The 21,755-nt window shown below is 35.8% G+C and overlaps 1 protein-coding gene across 1 annotated transcript; it reads left to right on the top strand.

Annotated features, from left to right (window-relative positions):
• Nucleotides 1-8,405: 8,405 nt before the first annotated feature.
• SYT4 (synaptotagmin 4) lies at nt 8,406-18,447 on the top strand. The gene is made up of 4 exons (XM_006071723.4): nt 8,406-8,722; nt 11,574-12,388; nt 14,151-14,271; nt 15,765-18,447. The coding sequence occupies exons 1-4, from the start codon at nt 8,689-8,691 to the stop codon at nt 16,070-16,072; spliced, it is 1,278 nt and encodes a 425-aa protein (XP_006071785.2). The 5' UTR covers nt 8,406-8,688; the 3' UTR covers nt 16,073-18,447.
• The last annotated feature ends 3,308 nt before the right edge of the window (nt 18,448-21,755 follow it).

Here is a 21,755-nt window from a genome sequence, read left to right as displayed (position 1 = left end):
GAACTAGAACAAAAAATTTCACAATTCATATGTAAATACAAAAGACCCTGAATAGCCAAAGCAGTCTTGAAAAAGAAGAATGGAGCTGGAGGAATCAACCTTCTTGACTTCAGATTATACTACAAAGCTTCAGTCATCAATACTGTATTCAGTTCAGTTCAGTCGCTCAGTAGTGTCTGACTCTTTGCGACCCCATGAATCGCAGCACACCAGGCCTCCCTGTCCATCACCAACTCCCGGAGTTCACTCAGACTCATGTCCATCGAGTCAGTAATGCCATCCAGCCATCTCATCCTCTGTCGTCCCCTTCTCCTCCTGCTCCCAATCCCTCCCAGCATCAGAGTCTTTTTTGATGAGTCAACTCTTCGCATAAGGTGACCAAAGGACTGGAGTTTCAGCTTTAGCATCATTCCTTCCAAAGAAATCCCAGGGCTGATCTCCTTCAGAATGGACTGGTTGGGTCTTCTCCAACACCACAGTTCAAAAGCATCAATTCTTCAGCACTCAGCTTTCTTCACAGTCCAACTCTCACATCCATACATGACCACTGGAAAAACCATAGCCTTGACTAGACAGACATTTGTTGGCAAAGTAATGTCTCTGCTTTTGAATATGCTATCTAGGTTGGTCATAACTTTTCTTCCAAGGAGTAAGCATCTTTAATTTCATGGCTGCAGTCACCATCTGCAGTGATTTTGGAGCCCAAAAAAATAAAGTCTGACACTGTTTCCCCATCTATTTCCCATGAAGTGATGGGACTGGATGCCATGATCTTAGTTTTCTGAATGTTAAGGTTTAAGCCAACTTTTTAACTCTCCTCTTTCACTTTTATCAAGAGGCTTTTTAGTTCCTCTTCACTTTCTGCCATAAGGGAAAGACAGTATAGTACTGCACAAAAACAGAAATATAGACCAATTGAACAAGATAGAAAGCCCAGAAATAAACCCATGCATCTATGGGTACCTTATTTTTGACAAAAGAGGCAAGAATAAAGAATGGAGCAAAGACAGCCTCTTCAATAAAATGCTGCTGGGAAAACTGGACAGCTACATGTAAAAGAATGAAATGAGAACACTTCCTAACACCATACACAAAGATAAACTCAAAATGGATTTAAGACCTACATGTAAGATCAGAAACTATAAAACTCTTAGAGGAAAAAATAGGTAGAACACTCGATGACATAAATCAAAGTAAGGTCTCATATGACCCACCTCCTAGAATAATGGAAGTAAAAACAAAAGTAAAGAAGTAGGACCTGACTAAGCTTAAAAGCTTTTGCACAGCAGAGGAAACTATAAGCAAGGTGAAAATACAACCCTCAGAATGGGAGAAAATAATAGCAAATGAGACAACTGACAAAGGATCAGTTTCCTAAATATACCCACAGCTCATACAAATAAATACCAGAAAGGAAAAAACCCAATCAAAAAGTGGGAAAAAGACCTAAACAGACATTTATCCAAAGAAGACATAGAGATAACAAACACATGAAAGGATGCTCAACATCAGTCATTATTAGAGAAATGCAAATCAAAATCACAATGAGTTATCACCTCACAGCAGTCAGAATGGCCATCATCAAAAAGTCTATAAACAATAAATGCTGGAGAGGGTGTGGAAAAAAGGGAATGCTGTTGCACTGTTGGTGAGGATGTAAGTTGATACAGCCGCTATGGAAGACAGTATCAGATCAGATTAGATCAGATCAGTCACTCAGTCGTATCCGACTCTTTGCGACCCCATGAATTGCAGCACACCAGGCCTCCCTGTCCATCACCAACTCCCAGAGTTCACTGAGACTCACGTCCATCGAGTCAGTGATGCCATCCAGCCATCTCATCCTCTGTCGTCCCCTTCTCCTCCTTCACCCAGTCCCTCCTAGCATGGAGATTCCTTAAAAACTAGGAATAAAACCACCATATGACTCAGCAATCCCACTCCTAAGCATATACTCTGAGGAAGCCAAAATTGAAAAAGATACATGTATCCCATTGTTCATTGCAGCACTATTTACAATAGGTAGAACATGGAACCAACCTAGATGTCCATCAACAGTTGAATGGATAAAGAAATTTTGGTACATATACACAATGGAATATTACTCAGTCATAAAAAAGAAACACACTTGAGTCAGTTCTAATGAGGTGGATGAACCTAGAGCCTATCATACAGAGTGAAGTCAGAAAGAGAAAGATAAATATCATATATTAACGCATGTATACTGAATCTAGAAAAATGGTACTGAAGAATTTACAGGGCAGCAATGAAGAAACGGACATAGAAAATAGACTTATGGATTTGGGGAGAGAGAAGATGAGGGTGAGATGTATGGAGAGAGTAACATGGAAACTTATATTACCATATGTAAAATAGAGAGCCAATAGGAATTTTCTGTATGTCTCAGGAACCTCAAACAGGGGTTCTGTATCAACCTAGAGGGGTGGGATGGGGAGGGACATGGGAGGGAGGTTCAAAACGGAGGGGATATATATATACCTATGGCTGATTCATGTTGAGGTTTGACAGAAAACAACAAAATTCTATAAAGCAATTATACTTCAATTAAAAATAAATTAAATAAAAGACAAACAAGATCATGGTATCCGGTCCCATCACTTCATGGCAAATAGATAGCGAAACAATGGAAACAGTGACAAACTTTATTTTCTTGAGCTCCAAAATCACTGAAGATGGTGACTGCAGCCATGAAATTGAAAAAAGCTTGTTCCTTGGAAGAAAAGCTATGACCAATCTAGACAGCATATTAAAAAGCAAAGACATTACTTTGCTGACAAAAATGAAGCCAAGGGAAACGAAAACATTGGTGCCAGGAAGATAATGAATAAACATAAAACTTGTGGAATATTTGGAGGGAGCATTAGTGGAAGGCTTTGGTTTATCTCTTTTGGGAATTGTTGGCACTTAACCAAGGATATGTCAACCTGACTTAAAGGATTTAATTAGAGATAGTGGTATAAAAATTTAAATTAATATGAATGCATGAGTGCTGTTGTCAGAAACTTTGTAGTTAAAAATGAAACTCTCTTAAATAGGAGAGAAGTTGTGGACAGCTCATAGGAGAAGGAAGAATGCAAATCTGAGTATATCATAGTGAATCTGCAGTTATGAAGAAGAGGATAGATAAAGATGGCATGAAAGGGATAGAGAATGATGCCTGTGGAATAGTACTGACCAAGCTTGGTAGAAAATACCAAGGAAAATAAATAAGATTGTAATTATGATCTTAAAAGTTTCTTCCCAGTTCTAAATGAAGGGCTGTCTATTTCTTCTATAGTCTGTAAGCATCATGAGAGCAATGCTCTTTTCTATCATCTTTACTAGCATAAATTCCCTACTTAGGTAAAACTTAAAAGGTATGACATCTTTAAGAAGGATGCATTGAAAGAAGGAAAAGAAGAAAGTTTATAAGATTTTATTTTGGTTTAAGCTAAACAGTTAGAACTGGACATGAAACAACAAACTGGTTCCAAATAGGAAAAGAAGTATGTCAAGGCTGTATATTGTCACCCTGCTTATTTAACTTATATGCAGAGTACATCATGAGAAATGCTGGGCTGGAAGAAGCACAAGCTGGAATCAAATTATTGGGAGAAATATCAATAACCTCAGATATGCAGATGACACCAGCCTTATGGCAGAAAGTGAAGAGGAACTAAAAAGTCTTTTGATGAAAGTGAAAGAGGACTCAAAATGGATTAAAGATCTAAACCTAAGACCAGAAACTATAAAACTCCTAGAGGAGAACATAGGCAAAACACTCTCTGACATACATCACAGCAGGATCCTCTATGACCCAACTCGCAGAATATTGGAAATAAAAGCAAAAATAAACAAATGGGACCTAATTAACCTTAAAAGCTTCTGCACATCAAGGGAAACTATTAGCAAGGTGAAAAGGCAGCCTTCAGAATGGGAGAAAATAATAGCAAATGAAGCAACTGACAAACAACTAATCTCAAAAATATACAAGCAACTCCTACAGCTCAACCTTATGATCCAGCAATCCCACTGCTGGGCATACACACTGAGGAAACCAGAAGGGAAAGAGACACGTGTACCCCAATGTTCATCGCAGCACTGTTTATAATAGCCAGGACATGGAAGCAACCTAGATGTCCATCAGCAGATGAATGGATAAGAAAGTTGTGGTACATATACACAATGGAGCCATTAAAAATAATACATTTGAATCAGTTCTAATGAGGTGGATGAAACTGGAGCCTATTATACAGAGTGAAGTAAGCCAGAAAGAAAAACACCAATATAGTATACTAACGCATATATATGGATTTAGAAAGATGGTAACAACAACCCTGTGTACGAGACAACAAAAGAGACACTGATGTATAGAACAGTCTTATGGGCTCTGTTGGAGAGGGAGAGGGTGGGAAGATTGGGAGAATGGCATTGAAACATGTATAATATCATGTATGAAACGAGTTGCCAGTCCAGGTTCGATGCACAATACTGGATGCTTGGGGCTGGTGCACTGGGATGACCCAGAGGGATGGTATAGGGAGGAAGGAGGGAGGAGAGAGGAGGGTTCAGGATGGGGAACACATGTATACCTGTGGTGGATCCATTTCGATATTTGGCAAAACTAATACAATATTGTAAAGTTTAAAAATAAAATAAAATTTAAAAAAAAAAGTTGGCTTAAAGCTCAACATTCAGAAAATGAAGATCATGGCATCTGGTCCCATCACTTCATGGGAAATAAATGGGGAAACAGTGGAAACAGTGTCAGACTTTATTTTGGGGGCTCCAAAATGACTGCAGTTGGTGACTGCAGCCATGAAATTAAAAGACGCTTACTCCTTGGAAGGAAAGTTATGACCAACCTAGATAGCATATTCAAAAGCAGAGACATTACTTTGCCAACAAATGTCTGTCTAGTCAAGGCTATGGTTTTTCCTGTGGTCATGTATGGATGTGAGAGTTGGACTGTGAAGGCTGAGTGCTGAAGAATTGATGCTTTTGAACTGTTGGAGAAGACTCTTGAGAGTCCCTTAACTGCAAGAAGATACAATCAGTCTATCCTAAAGGAGATCAGTCCTGGGTGTTCATTGGAAGGACTGATGCTGAAGCTGAAACTCCAGTACTTTGGCCACCTCATGTGAAGAGTTGACTCATTGGAAAAGACCCTGATGCTGGGAGGGATTGAAGTCAGGAGGAGAAGGGGACGACAAAGGATGAGATGGCTGGATGGCATCACCTACTCGATGGACATGAGTTTGGGTAAACTCCGGGAGTTGGTGATGGACAGGGAGGCCTGGTGTGCTGCTATTCATGGGGTCGCAAAGAGTCGGTCATGACTGAGCAACTGAATTGAACTGAACTGAATGAGCTTTTCAATCATGAGCTATCAGAGACCAGTTTAAGTTGGCACATAGTAAGTGCTGAAGAGTTTGAAGAAAAACACATATAGAAATGATTTATTTGAAGGAATTTCTGCAATACCAATTGGGAAAGCATTTGTCTTGTAGGATTTTTAACTTGGGTGTGCTTGGAATACAAACCTATCCCATTAACATTAGAGCTAGTATTCTTAAGAGAATGATATGAAACATTAAAAGAATTATCCATTATCAATTACTTCATTTTAGTCTACCTGCAGACCAGTAAAAAGCCTTTGTATTATTAATCTGAGTACTATAAAAATTACTGAATGCTGACAATCATTGAAAGATTTTCACAACCTTTTGAAATTTTCTTTTGCTTAGCAGGAATTTCTAAACACATGTACCAATAATATTTTTAAGGAAAGGAATGGAAAAAATATAGACTTATTTATATAATTAATAAACCATACAAAGTTTATAAATTAAAATAAAATAAAAAAGTAAATAAAGTGAACTAAAAATCTTATAATAATTTAATTATTTATCTTTAAAATTAACTAGATTTCTTAAAACCAAATTGAATTCAAATGTTTTATTCACTGTTTATCAAAGTATATATACATGCATGCTAAATCACTTTAGTCATGTCCAATTTTTTTTTTGACCCTATGGACTGTAGCCTGCCAGGCTCCTCTGTCCATGAGATTTTCCAGGCAAGAACACTGGAGTGGGTTGCTATTTCCTTCTCCAGAGGATCTTCCTGACCCAGGGACCAAACCTGTGTCTCTTATGTCTCCTGCATTGGCAGGCAGATTCTTTACCACTAGAGCCACCTGGGAAGCCCCGTATATACATATCCGTATACATATTCATAATCAGAAATAAAATGGGGTGAACACTGAAGCACTTCAGCAGTCAAAGAATCACTCTGAAGTAAACAATGCCACTTGTACAGATGGGTTTGCCTTACTCAGGGCAGGGACTTACTTGAGACTGTGTGTTTTGGGTAGCAATTAGGTGGTTACCTAGCAACAGCCCCTCCTCTCAAATCAATGCTGCAAGAATGGTATTGTTTATGTCAGAGAATTGATAACTTGTTTGCTGGATCTAAAGAGAACAATGTAATATGGTGGTAGGGTGTGAATCTTAATCACAAGAAACTTACAGGGTTTCCTCTAAATTGGGTCAGCTTCCCACTCCTCATCTGATGCTACTGGAAGTTTGTTTGAAGAGATTAGATAATGGTTAATATGCTGCTTATCAAATGAAAATGAAGAAAACATCTGACATTTAGTTAATGACATTGATTTTTAGTTTGCTTTTAAAGCAAACAATGAAAGAGTTACTACATTCACAATAGCATTAGCTCTGGGCAAGATGTAATTTTATCACAATGTGTCCTCAGAAATGAGACAACCCAGGGTAGGGTGGGGTTCTGTTTAAAGAGAGTTCTGGGGTCTTTTAAGGAGAGTTTGAACAATCTAGACAGGTTTTAAATGATAGCATTTTACCAGCAGAAGGTAAAATTACAAAGATATTAACTTATGTCGAACATATACGTACTCATGTTTACAAGTGAGTATAACCATTTGTTATTAATAACTAAGGTAGAAAACATATTTTAATAAACTTCATACCATAAAAGTATCACAAATAAATGCCACTCTTTCATCTATCTAATGGATATTTATTCATAGGGACTGTCTCACCAGTTGCATGCAAAATCAAGGAAGCAAGTAATCTGAATGAAATGGAACAATGAGGCCAGAAAACACAGACTTTGATAATGGAAAAATTGAATACAGTAAATTAGCTTGTATGTTTTCATAGGAAGAAGATATAAAGTAAAGAAAAAAATCTGTTAGGAGAATGTTAAAATGCCAAGTATGTGGGCGTGAGTAGAAAAGGAAAGAAGAGGGACTTAGGTTTATAAAATTTTCCATGATGCAAAAGGACTGAGCCAATTTCTCCCCAGACACAGTCCTGACGTTCAGAGCCAGCTGCTTGCCAGTAGGCAGCAACCTGCCATTTTACAGTAGCTTTCTGAGACTCACCCGATACTCACTCCTCCCCCATCCCAGAACACACTGAATGTCATTTTCTCACTGAGTCCCAGAGCACAGGAATTCCTTGTGGAGCAATAACTGACAGTTGAAGTTACAGCCTGAGTTCTCTTCTTTGGAAAATTGTTAACATTTGCTTTAAAAAGGCACACTCTTCAGATTAAAATTAATCAGAATCTAACAACATATTTTTCCAGTTCCTCAACTCTGGGGATATCAGTAGTTTAGAAAAGTAATATGTTTTCCTTTGAAAATAACCGATAATTATTGTTGTCATTTCAGACTGTGAAGTTATTCTTGTAACTATTTTGAATAAACCTGTTAGAAGTCAGGGATTTTAACCAGAAATATCCTTTCCAAAACAATCTCAATACATGCAAAAGTCATAACAGAGTGAGTCTGAATACAGAAGAGATTATTCCCATATGTTCCTAAGTAATTTAGCTGGTCAAAAGTCAAATATTAAAGGAAGAGAGCTGAGAGAAAGATTGAGCAACAGAATCATCAAAATGTTTAGACTAATAATTTATTAGAAAATAAGTGATAATGATAGGAAAATTTATTCCAAATGAATCAATGTGCAGTAAATTTTCTAATATAGGTGTAATATATCAAAGAAAAATTTAAATAGCAAGAAAGTATAGATTTTCATTTTATAAGGGATCATTTATGTAAAAATTTATCTTCTTACTCTTCCCTCAAATCACTTCTGTAAATTATATTATTCTGATAACACAGACATATTTTTTCACTGATCTAGATGATCAGGAGATTTTTACGTTAGGAATTGACATTGATGAATTTCAGGACTCATCTCTATGTGTCTCTGAGCCCCCACAGAACAGCAAACTAATCTCCAGTAGTCCAACAGTTAAAATAATTGATGAATGTGTGTTGAAATCCCGGGAGAGAAGGGAGGAAGAAAGAATGAAGGGGCAGAGGAGTGGCTTGGAGAGAGGAGGGGAGGTGCTGATTTCAACCCTGTAGCGTCAGGATTGCGTCAATTCGTGTTTCAGCCACGTCTAGAGTCTCGGAGACAAGCTTCTCTAACGAGCCAAAACAGGAACAGGGCTGGAAAATCACTGTGTGAGGGCGAGTGGACCTCTCTCGCTGCCTCTTCCCCACTCCCGGCTTAGGTCCCCTGAGCTTTGCACTGTTGTTTCCAGCACTAGGAAAAGCCCCCGTCCCTTCAGATCGAGGCAAGTGAACCAAACCAGAGGGTTTCCGTTCAGCACCTCGGACAGAATACGCAACAGAAAATGGCTCCGATCTCTACCAGCCGGGAAGAATTTGGTAAGCAAGTTACTCAACTTAACAACTGCGATTGTTCCTTAAATACGCTGGTGTGTGTGTGTGTGTGTGTGTGTGTGTGTGTGTGTGTGTGTGTGTGTGTGTGTGTGTGTGTGTGTGTGTGTGTGTGTGTGTGTGTGTGTGTGTGTATGTTTCCGTGGGATGTTGATTATAGATTCCCCAGGTAAACTGAAAGGAACATGAGAACTGTAAAACGGCAATAGTGGCTTACCTCTGTGGTTTCTCTCTTGATTTTCTCCTTAAAATTGCTTTATGCTAGCGCGATTTTACATCCAAGAAGTTCCTAGTCATCCAGGTATGCCTGTAAATTGCAGCACGTGCTAAGTAAAGAAAAGCGATCTGTTTGCTTGCTGGTTTCATTAATTCTGTAGGTGATTTTTATTTGCATGAAAACCTGTATTTAACTAATTAGGGGAAGCCAAATGGTTCTGTGATTACATAAGGGTTTGATCTCAATATAAAATAACTTGACTAATAGGGCATTTAGAATGTATGTTTTATTGCAGAATGTACCGTAAGGTATTTTTTTCTCTGCTGTTTTTCTTGTATACTTGAAATATGCTGCTAGTGAAAGACAGAATCCTACGATGCTAGGGTTAAATAGAGTATTCAAAATTAATTAGCTGAGCCCATTCTATTTCACAGGTAACCAGAGGCCAGAGAAATAAGGGAAAATTTGCAGGTCTGTTAGCTAAAAACTACTGGGAACTATACTTAAGACTTACATTTTCCCGTTCAGTTTCCCTTTTCTTATATCTGTGCTTAACACCCTTACTCTCCTTCTCTGTTTTAGTGAAAAAAGAAAAAGAGAAAATATCAGAGGTATTTCTTCAAATAGAAAAGTGTTATTTTAGGTTCCATTATATTCCAAAGGCAATATTTTGCTTTACATATATTAAGAAATATCAGGAAATTTATAGAAGTTTGTTATGAAACTGAGTGAAATGACAGATCTTTGCTCTCAAAAGTTTAGGGTCTTATTATTAGAGAATACATAGGGAGTAGATGAATCTTTGTATATTATATTAAATATTTTGCCATTTGACATTAATATTAAATGAGACAATATGTGATGTATTCAGGAAGGAATTTCTTTCACAGCTATCCATTTGACTGATTGAGTTTATATTGTTGTAATATGAGATGTATTCCCAGTTTCTGATTGAAAATTAGAAATATTTGAATACTGAGGAATTTTCAGATGCTGTGATAGTTAAAAATATGTTCTGGTATGGGCCATAAGTCTATTTAGAAAAAAAAAATTACTATTCCTTTTTTAAAATTTTTTCTTTCTTCATTGTCTAAAGAATAAAAAATAGTTTGCTTTTGCTTCTTAGACTTGGGTGATTAGAAAGTCCAGAAGTGTTTTGTTTGTATATTTGTTTTTTCTCCCCACAAAGACTTAAACAGAAGGTAAAACTGAAAAGCTGATAGTAAGTTTAGCTAATGATCTTTAGGTCTCACCTCATTTGCTTTCTGTAGCATCCACTGGTTTTTCTATCTCATGAATTCAAAGTATATTTTTCATCTCTACACAATTCAGTTTATTGATATAATTAAACTACAGAGTATTTTTCATTAATGTGTTTCCTGTTTTATCTTCTTTGGTATCTTTGCTATTGTCATTTCCTAATTATATATTATTTGAGTTCAGTTTTGTGATTATGAAATAGAAGTTTGAGGGATTGAGGAGCAGAAAAACAAAAGACTATTCTTTCAGGGATTAGTTAAGCAGGCCTTAACCTTTTCCTGACTGGGAGTTTTAACTTTATTATTCACTACCTGGGATGAAAAAATAGAATGTAATGGAGCCAAAGCAGATATTATTACATTAGTTATATTAATTTTTATCATATTAAACATTGACTCAATTCACTGTATCCGTATATAGTAACACCGCTTTTACTTACACAGTGATATTAATCATTTCTTGGAGAATATGCTTACATATGGAACATGATAGGCTTCATGAATAATCAATGTTACATAATGTCAGTAATTAATGTGCCCTCATTCAAGGAATGAATGCCAATTTCAATTTGATCACCATTTGCCATGTGGAAATGTGCTAGGAAAAAAATCAGTTATGGATAAAATTGAACTCTAAATTATCTCTACTCACTCTTTTCATTACATTTTAAGGAATGATGATTCATCTATAACGATTCTTTGGGTTTTATCCTATCTAGATAATTAATTTGTAATTTGGATAATTCAGTATTTATTTGAAGAATTTGGGGTAAGTATACGAGTTTGTAGTCTTACAAGTTGTATAGTATTAATATTCTGTTGTTCACCTTTTTGTTCTTTTCCCCCTAATATGTGTACATTTATTTCACTGTAATTTGGATATAAATTATTAATGTTTGTGATAATTGCAGATAATGTTCCATCATTTCTCTCAGCATTTGAAGAATGTGGCTTAGAATTACATAGTAAGAATTGATGCTTCTGGAAAGCCTCAAAATATCAATGAAAATATTATGAGTACTGACTCATGTATTTGACTCTATTTATCTTATGTTAAGTGAGAAAACAAAGGTAGGTCATGATCATTTAGTATTCCCCCATCCTTAGCCTGAACCAAGTTTCATCCTTTCATTTTAGTTATGAAAATTACTACAAGGAAGGATTTTCTGTTTATTCTCTATGTGGCACATCTGAGTTTTTTTCCTGAAAGTTATATGAAATAGGCACATAATTCACCCAGAACAGTTGGAAAGCAATTCAATCTGTGCAACATACAGCAATTGCCAGCTTTAGGATGCTTTTCAAATAGGGTGTTTCAGACTCTGCTCCTTTAATGCATGTTATCGGTCATTTGATTTTTCAGATGAAATTCCCACAGTGGTGGGGATCTTCAGTGCATTTGGCCTGGTCTTCACAGTCTCTCTGTTTGCGTGGATATGCTGTCAGAGAAAGTCATCCAAGCCTAGCAAGACTCCTCCATATAAGTTTGTGCATGTGCTAAAGGGAGTTGACATTTACCCTGAAAGCCTGGACAGCAAAAAGAAGTTTGGAGCCGATGAGAAAAATGAAGTAAAGAATAAATCAGCTGTGCCAAAGAATTCCTTGCATCTTGATCTTGAGAAGAGAGATCTAAATGGCAATTTTCCCAAAACAAATTTCAAAGCTGGCAGTTCTTCTGACCTGGAGAGCGTAACCCCAAAACTCTCTTCAGAAGGGGGAAAAGAGGTAGTTTCCCCTGATAGCTTAAAGTCCAGCACTTCTCTTACTTCAGATGAGAAACAGGAGAAACTGGGAACCCTCTTCTTCTCCTTAGAGTACAACTTTGAGAAGAAAGCATTTGTGGTAAATATTAAGGAAGCCCGTGGCTTGCCAGCCATGGATGACCAGTCAATGACCTCTGACCCATACATCAAAATGATGATTCTTCCAGAGAAGAAGCATAAAGTAAAAACCAGAGTTCTGAGAAAGACCTTGGACCCGGCTTTCGATGAGACCTTCACATTCTATGGGATACCCTACACCCAGATCCAGGAGCTGGCCTTGCACTTCACAGTCTTGAGTTTTGACAGGTTTTCAAGAGATGATGTCATTGGAGAAGTCCTGATTCCTCTGGCAGGAATTGAATTAACTAATGGAGAAATGTTAATGAACAGAGAGATTACCAAGAGAAATGTTAGGGTAATTAATTTTTAGTCTTTAAACATATTATAAATAATCTTTTCTGTATCAAGAGGATTTTTATTAAAATGATGTCCTGTACATATCATCTTTGCCATGTTTGACTATTATTGATCATAATCAAATGGGAGCAGGGAGACAGATAGATGAAAGAAAATTTAACCCACTACTGAAATGCTTAAAATATATATCAATGATATAAAGAAAATAGGGACACTTTATGGATTTATTTAACTAATATTTTATAACTTTTATGAATTTCTATCACAAGTATTTTGACTAAGACTGCCACTAAAATGCAGACAAATATTTCTTACTCATTGCAAATGAGTATCAAATATGTATCAATGTTAGCATAATTGAAATTGAAAATTAAATCAATTTATCCTGAGTATTTGAAGTTGTATTGACTTTTCATAGAATTGCTTCTTGAGGAAGAGGTACATCATTATATTGAATTATATTCACCCTTGTGTTGTATAACAGGAGTTACTCTGCCTTTTTAGTTACACTACTTTTGTCGTTCTAGAATTATTAGAAAATGATAAGACATCAATTAATCAAATGTAATTGTATTTTCCCCTTAAATATGGAACTGACTCTATTCCAGCTGTGGTGTTTCAGAATAACTGGTGTCTATAATGCATAATTTTATAGAATACCATAAAGTTTGTTTTGACCACATCCTCACCTTTGTCAGTTCAAGTTAATGAAAGTCAATATATAGAATTATTAAGTAGTTTGATACACTAGGCTGCTTAGTAGCACTATGGGAATAAAGATTTGTTTCCTACTCTTTTTCTTGGAGTACTCATTCACACAGTTACCCCATAGTAGCTTTTTTTAATAAATATGTATTGAAGTTTTAGGAGCTCTAGTCAGCCATCATTCTTAGCTATAATCAAACCCCAAGTTACTTTTTGTTACTTTCAGTTAGAAATTGTACTTTGAGTTCTTGGTCATCTTATCTAATGTTAAAGTAAAAACAAGATCTAAGTCTTATGTAAAAAATAAATTCTATGATACTATGCAAAGACAAAGCATGAAAAATTCCGAGTCAATTCTCTCCAATATTTAGCTCATTCCTTGTATTAAAGAAGGATTTGGGGTAGGGTTGGGGAAGAGAGTTCTAACTCCATCAGCCCTCTGGGCCAAGAGAATTGTGGGTGTCAGACTAAGTTTCAGGTTTTCTGAATTCAAATTTTAATAATGTCTCTTCTAAAGGATTTGAAATAAAATCAAACTGAACATGAATCAATTTCCCATATATACCTGTGGCGGATTCATTTTGATATTTGGCAAAACTAATACAATTAAGTAAAGTTTAAAAATAAAATAAAAAAAAAAAATTTCCCATATACAGATATATTAATATAATTAGATAATATTCATTACCATTAACAACTTAATTAAAGTGGAGAGTTAATTAAAAAGCAAAAAATTAAAAATACCTCTCTGTAAGCTATATTCTAAATATCTCCCTTAAAAACGTTTCTAGTGATGAGTGTGGCTAGTTCATTATGAATTTTGACATTCTGCAGTACCTAAAAAGTCCACAAGATGGCAGATAGTTGTTCTTAGGAGGTGATGACATTGCATACATACTTTTAGTTGCTCTGATTCTTTAGCACGTTGAAGTAGACTAAGGAATTGTACATTTAAATAACAGTGCTATTATACCACTTCAAATGTTGACAAAAGTATATATTTCAAAACTAAAGAATACTAAAAACATTTTTATATCTTACCTCTTTTTGTTTAGAAATCTTCAGGACGGGGTGAGTTATTGATCTCTCTCTGCTATCAGTCCACCACAAATACTCTTACTGTGGTTGTTTTAAAAGCTCGGCACCTGCCTAAATCTGATGTGTCTGGACTTTCAGGTAAGAATACTTTGAAAAACATAGGTTCAATGAAAAATGAGCTATATATTGGGGAAAACAGTTAACAACACTGGCCTACGATTTTTATTTACCCTTTATTCACAATTACAAATGATGTGATCGTTCTTCTGTTTCTCATTTTATGGAATAAAAATGTAAGTCAATGCCATTAACAAAAAGAAGAAAACTAAGTAGTTCTAAAATACAAGACTCAGTTTCTATGTGATAGATGTCTGATTGAATAAAGTTGAAGTATAAGGCAAAAAAAATAAGCTATTAAGGAAAAGTTCTTAATTTTAGTATTTTAAATGAGCCTGCCTAACCTTACACTTCTATTATTTTTATCTTTCCTTCAATTCATTATGTATCTACTGTCTGTTTTAAGAATTAGCTTTTAGTTTTGTGACTAGCTTTCACACACACAAAAAACTTTGCTATATGAGAAAGAACATGTGACCTGTGGGTTAAAATGATCTGAGTTCAAACCCTAACTTTTCTGTTTCTTAGCACAGTAATCTTGGTTATGTTTCTTAAACTCTATACAAACTGGACATAATAGTACTTACCTTGAAGGGGATTGTAAAGACTGGATATATGCATATATGTGTATATATGTATATATATTTTATTCATATATATATTCATTCATATATATGTATTTATTCATATATATAATGAAATATATATATTTCATTCAATATCACCTAGAGCTATTATTAGTTATAATTTTATAGTTAAGTAATGGAAGCTGAAAACATGATCTTAAAGATATAGGTTAGGAAGCTAAAATGAACTCATGCAACCAGAATAGGGCAAAATAATGTAATTAAATATTTGACAAAGTAGCATTATCTTAAAATCCACAGGATACATGTGACACAAGGAATATAAATACAGGGTAACAGGAAACAAACACAGCAAGTGATTAAAGAACCACAGAAAAATTAAAACTGAAAAAGGCATTGCCATTGTGAACTCTAAACGCCCATTGCCCCATCCAAAGGAGAAAGCAGAGGTAGAGAGACTTACCCAAAGTCAGACAACTGAGTAAGGTTCAGTTCAGTTCAGTTCAGTTGCTCTGTCGTGCCCGATTCTTTACAACCACATGAATCGTAGCATGCCAGGCCTCCCTGTCCATCATCAGTAAGGTTAGATGCTGTGTAATGTTTTTTCCTTCTATTCCGTTCTTGCAAATGAGTTATTAGCAATCAGAATGTGTTAGAACATTCTCTTTCCTTCTCCTTTATGTCATCTCTTCATCCGGCCATTACAGTTCTTTCCTATCCTCTGTTATCTCTCATGTTTTGCATTCTTATTTTCAACTTGTTGACCAAAGAGAAGCCAAGCTTCATCCATATTTTCACTTCATTCTGACTCATTTTCATTGTAATCACATTTTGCCAGTATGCAGTAATATCTAAGGGCACCGTTATCTTGAGATCAGAGTTCCTGCCATGTTCTGCCAGTACATTGTCTATTGTGTATCATTGCAGATCCCTATGTCAAAGTGAACCTGTACCATGCCAAAAAGAGAATCTCTAAAAAGAAGACGCATGTGAAGAAATGCACCCCCAACGCAGTGTTCAATGAACTCTTTGTCTTTGACATTCCTTGTGAGGGTCTAGAAGAGATAAGTGTTGAATTTCTGGTTTTGGATTCTGAAAGGGGATCCCGAAATGAGGTGATTGGGCGGTTGGTCCTGGGAGCAGCAGCAGAAGGAGCTGGTGGAGAGCACTGGAAGGAGATCTGTGACTATCCCAGGAGGCAAATTGCCAAGTGGCACGCACTCTGTGATGGTTAGCACCCTAGCCGTGATGAATTGGAACTTAACGATTTTTACTAGGCAAGGAGAAATTTTCCTTTTTTTTCCCCTGACACGTGAGTGCAAACTTTTTGTTGTTGTTGTTAGAAATGGATTGAATTAGCAGAAAGTAACTGTAAATGTGTATCATGATCATTTCCTCTTTATTAGAGAATCTGGATAAATTTTCATAAGATATTCAATTTCCCCTGCAGGTTACCAGTGATATAAATAAAAAAGTACTTGAGCATTTTAGGAATACTGCTCTGTAGTCTCAAATTATGGATGTGGTGATGATCTCATTGGACCACCTCACTAAAAATCAATGTGATTATTAGGATTTAGAAATGAAAAGCATGCCTTCTCTTATGAAAGTTCACCCATTGTTTATCAAGTGGAGAAATAAATTTTTCTTTAAACCCAAAGATATTAAAGAAATGTTCTAGATTGCTTTATTAATTATTGACATGTCATTTACAAATAGCTTTCCTGATTATAAAAGTATATGATTATTGTTCTTTGATCTGTAATAATTTGACACAACTTTATCATAAGAGAGGTAACTTGGGTTTGTTGGGGAAAAAAAAAAAAAAAAGCAGTGAACAAAATGAGAAATCATTTTATTAAAGGGCTGAGTTGAGGACACTGTAGCCAAAATAGGATTTCCTCCCTCTGTGATTACATGTGAGTCAGATGTAAAATACAATCTCACATAAGACTCATGGCCTTGCATTATTCTCTTCTTGTGACAAGACTCAATGTGGCCTAAGAAAGCCCTATATATTTTTGTGAAGTTGTTGAGTTGGCTAATGAGTAAAGAAATACACTTCAGCTACAAATCCAGTTAGAAATGCAGTTTTCTTAGAGGAAATATGTATAGTTTCTAAGTGTACATTCAAGTGTATCCCTTGAACACAGAGAGGTCTTGGGTGACCAAGTCTTCATTTGCTTGTTCTCTCCCAGAGAGGACTAAGTTACTATTTCAAAAGAAATGAAGACAAAAAGTCATAAAGTTTCAGTCATCACTAGTTAGGAAATTTTACTTTAACCAACAAATTATAGAAAATAGTCATATGGCAAGCCTAATATACTTAACATATGTTCATACATAACAAATTTATGCTGCCAAATTAACACAGCAAAGTACGTTTCACTATCTTTTCTAGGCTAATTTGTCTTGAGCTCTTGTCTGTGGACCAGTTTATAAACTTGTGTCTTGTACTGCTTTCTAGTACCAGGGCTCTGTGATTACTTGGAAAGAATTTACTTGAGGTAATGTCACTGTATTTGAGTGTTTAGAAAAGTAAGAGTGAAACTCAGGTACAGTTGAATTTTAAATATGCAAGTTAGAAATGAAGTCTACTGAAAAATTTACATTTTGAGTCAGGTTTTGTGTCAGTGCTCTAGCAATTTCTGAGAATGTGTTTGATATCACAGTGTTTGTAAAATCTATGACAATACATTTTCCAAACAACATATACATAACTTTTATGATTATGCTGAAAGTAGGAAATGTTTTACACTCTGTATACAAAAATTGAAATCAACCCCTCTTTTGTGCTTTAAGATGATTTTGGAATTAAACGAGATTATTCTCCAATCATTGTTTTCATGCCATCACAAAGTCATGTCACAGCGTCTTGGTCCACTCAGCATTTCTGTGAAATGAATTGTAGTCAGTATATGGTTTGAGTAAATCATATGGCCTTTTTATGTTTGTATATTTGGTATCATGGGCCAAGAAATATAATATATTTTGAAGCCCTGAAACATTAAAAAATGTAAATCCTAAGTATCCTTCACAGTTGCCAGAAGTTAATGGTGGTACCAAGCAAAGTATGGTCGTTGGAGGAGGGACAATAAAGCCAACGGTAGATAATTACAAAATGACAATAACTAACTTGTAAATAGTTTTTAGTTTTTTTTTAATTTAAAGTGTTTTTCACTGTGAAAAGTCAAGTAAAACTATTTGCAGTTACTGTTAAGTAGAGAGAAGAAAAACTAGAACAGAATTGAAGCAGGCAGAGGCACAGTGATCGCATTATCTTCTGAAAATTCTGTTTTATATGGAATTACAATATCAGTGTGATCTTGAATTCTGTTACAAATTCTTCACTGTATTAAACATATAAATTAATTGTTTGTCTTATTAGCCAATCTAACCACTCTAGTGGGGAGATGTCCATGTTTGAAGAACTGTGTAACTTAGTAACTGATTTGTTCTGATGCTGTAACTTAATCGAAGTGGTTTGGAAGGAAGCATGGTGTATGAGATGGTGTCTGTTCTTTTGTGCCAGCTCTGTATGATGTTTGTAAGATCATGTTTATAAAACATGAATAAATGGCTGCTTTTGCCCAACACATTTCAACTCGAACTTTTCTGTCAGTGGATTCTCTTCTTTCTTTCTAAGTTCTCAAGTTTCCCTAACAGGTCATCTGGCACAGATTAAGGAACATAATGACTTGGCACCAAGATCTCCACATATCTTGCTGTATTTTGGTTAATCTTCATAAAACTCATTCAGGACAGATACCATTATCTATCTGCAGGAGCAAAACTTGAAGCTAAAGGAGCTTTGGCAGTTGACTCAAGTTCAAATGGATGGTATGTGAAAAGATTTCCTCATATCCCTCACTCTTCTTGCTATGACAGGCCAATCTCCTCCAGGAATCCTCATAAACTGGCTCTGTTATATCCTTAAAATGGTTCATGCCCACATTCTTTAACTATTTCTTTATGCATTTTGTTCCCTTCATCATTTTCTATCACAATTTTTAAATTCAATCTTCCTTTTACTGTCTTTTATGATTTTATTTCTCACTTTAGTCTCTTTCATTACCTGTTTTGTTTTGGGGCTTCCCAAGTGGTGCTCTTTACCACTTCCCAGGTGGTGAAGAATCTGCTTGCTAATGCATGAGACATAAGTGACTTGGATTTGATCCCTGGGTCTGGAAGTTCCCCTGCAAGAGGGCACAGCAATCCACTCCAGTATTTTTGCCTGGAAAGTCCCTGGGTGGCAATAGTCTGTATGGTTGCATAGAGTAGGACATGATCAAAGTGACCTAGCACACATTTTATATTACTATCTTTTATTTGCTTTTTAATTTTTCCTACATCTTTTCATTGGATAGATTTATTTAGTAAAATGGTATTGAAATGGAAGTCTTTATCTCTTCCAAAGAAAGGTAGGAAAAGACCTGGGGACTATGCAGCGCTTCCTTTAGACACCAGCTAAAGTAAATGGAGCTATGGGATTAATCACAAGGAGGATTAGCCATTTTTTTTTTTTAAACAGCACTAGTCTATATGGAGGTGTTCTGTATTATCATACTTGGATAAACAGCTTTGTAAATGTAATACAACCAAAATATGCTTCCATTATATTTTTGTTCTAAAGCACATTAATTGTATTGAGTGTGCCCATATATGTCAAAAGACTTAGTTGATAATTACATTTAAGTGCTCAAATATATTTTAGGCCTACTTAGCAAAAGCAACCACGGACACTGAGGAGATTTTCTGTGAAATTAGTCATTAGAAAAATGCTGATTAAAACCACAATGAGATATCAGTCACACCTTATTAGAGTGTCTAAAATCAAAGAGTTTGAACATGCCGAGTGTTGGTGAGAATTTTTTTGAAATTATAGCAGGTTTTTAATAGACATTGATAATCTGATTCTAAAATTGATACAAATATACAAGTACCTAGAATACATGAAACAACTTTGAAATAAAGAACAAATGGTACAGGGTGATGGTGGCCTCATAGAACAAGTTGGGGAGCTTTCCTTCCTCTGCTACTTTCTGAAAGAGTTTGAACAGGATAGGTGTTGGCTCTTCTCTAAACTTTAGGTAGAATTTGCCTGTGAAGCCATCTGGCCCTGGGCTTTTGTTTGTTGGAAGATATTTTATCGTACTTAAGACTTTTGTGCTTGTGATTTGTCTGTTCATATTTTCTCTTTTTTCATGATTTACTTTTGGAAGGTTATACTTTTCTAAGGATTTGTCCATTAATTCCAAGTTGTCAACGTTATTGGCATATAGTTGCTCATAGTAGTCTCTTATGATTCTTTGTATTTCTGTGTTGTCCATTGTATCTTCTCCTTTTTCATTGCTAATTTTATTGATTTAAGTCTCTTCCTTTTGTTTCTTGATGAGTCTGGCTAATGGTTTGTCAGTGTTATCTATTCAGAGAAACAGCTTTTAGTTTTATTGATCTTTGTTATCAGTTCAGTTCAGTCACTCAGTTGTCTGACACTTTGTGACCCCATGGACTGCAGCACACCAAGCTTCCCTGTCTATCACCAACTCCCAGAGCTTGCTCAAACTCCTGTCCATTGAGTCAGTGATGCCATCCAACCATCTCATCCTCTGTCATCCCTTTCTCCTTCTGCCTTCAAATTTTCCAGGATCAGGGTCTTTTCCAATGAGTCAGTACTTTGCATCAGGTGGCCAAAGTATTCGAGCTTCAGCTTCGGCATCAGTCCTTCCAATGAATATTCAGGACTGATTTCCTTTAGGATGGACTGGTTGGATCTCCTTGCTGTCCAAGGGACTCTAAAGAGTCTTCTCCAACAACACAGTTCAAAAGCATCAATTCTTCAGCACTCACTCTCACATCCATACATGACTACTGGAAAAACTATAGCTTTGACTAGATGGACCATTGTTGGCAAAGTAATGTCTCTGCTTTTTAATATGCTGTCTAGGTTTGTCTTAACTTTACTTCCAGGGAGCAAGTGTCTTTTAATTTCATGGCTGCAGTCACCATCCACAGTGATTTTGGAGCTCAAGAAATTAAAGTCTGTCACTGTTCCCCTTATTTCCCAACCTGTTTTGCCATGAAGTGATGGGACTGGATGCCATGATCTTAGTTATTTGAATGTTGAGTTTTAAGCCAGTCTTTTCACTCTTCTTTTTCACTTTTATCAAGAGGCTCTTTAGTTCCTCTTCACTTTCTGCCATAAGGGTGGTGTCATCTGCTTATCTGAGGTTATTGATATTTCTCCAAGCAATTTTGATTCTAGCTTGTGCTTCATTCAGCCTGGCATTTCACATGATGTATTCTGCATAGAAATTTAATAAGCAGGATGACAATATACACCTTGATGTACTCATTTCCCAGTTTGGAACCAGTATGTTTTTCCACATCCAGCTCCAATTGTTGCTTCTTGACCTGCATACAGATTTCTCTGGAGGCAGGTAAGGTGCTCTGGTATTCCCATCTCTTTCATAATTCTCCAGAGTTTGTTGTGATTCACACAGTCAAAGGCTTTGGGGTAGTCAATAAAGCAGAAGTACATGTTTGTCTGAAATTCTCTTGCTTTTTTCTATGACCTTCACTATAATCTACTTCATTTATTTTCATATTTTTGCTCTGATCTTTATTATTATTATTATTTTTACTTTTACTAACTTTGAGGGGCTTTTTTTTATTGTTCTTCTTTTTTCTAGTTGCTTTAGGTGTAAATTTTATTTGATATTTCTCTTGCATCCTTCAGTAGGCGTGTATTGCTGTTAACTTCCCTCTTAACACTGCTTTTACTGCATTCTATAGGTTTTGAATTGTCATATTTTCATTATCAATTTTTCTAGGTATATTTTAATTTCTTTTTTGATTTTTTCAGTGATCTGTTTATTATTCAGAAGTATGTGTTTTAGGCTTCACGTGTTTGTGTTT

The sequence above is a fragment of the Bubalus bubalis genome, chromosome 22 (assembly GCF_019923935.1).
Source record: "Bubalus bubalis isolate 160015118507 breed Murrah chromosome 22, NDDB_SH_1, whole genome shotgun sequence".
Classification (NCBI taxonomy): Eukaryota; Metazoa; Chordata; class Mammalia; order Artiodactyla; family Bovidae; genus Bubalus; species Bubalus bubalis.
Note: the sequence above shows the minus strand (reverse complement) of the source record. Positions and strands in the feature narration are given on the sequence as shown.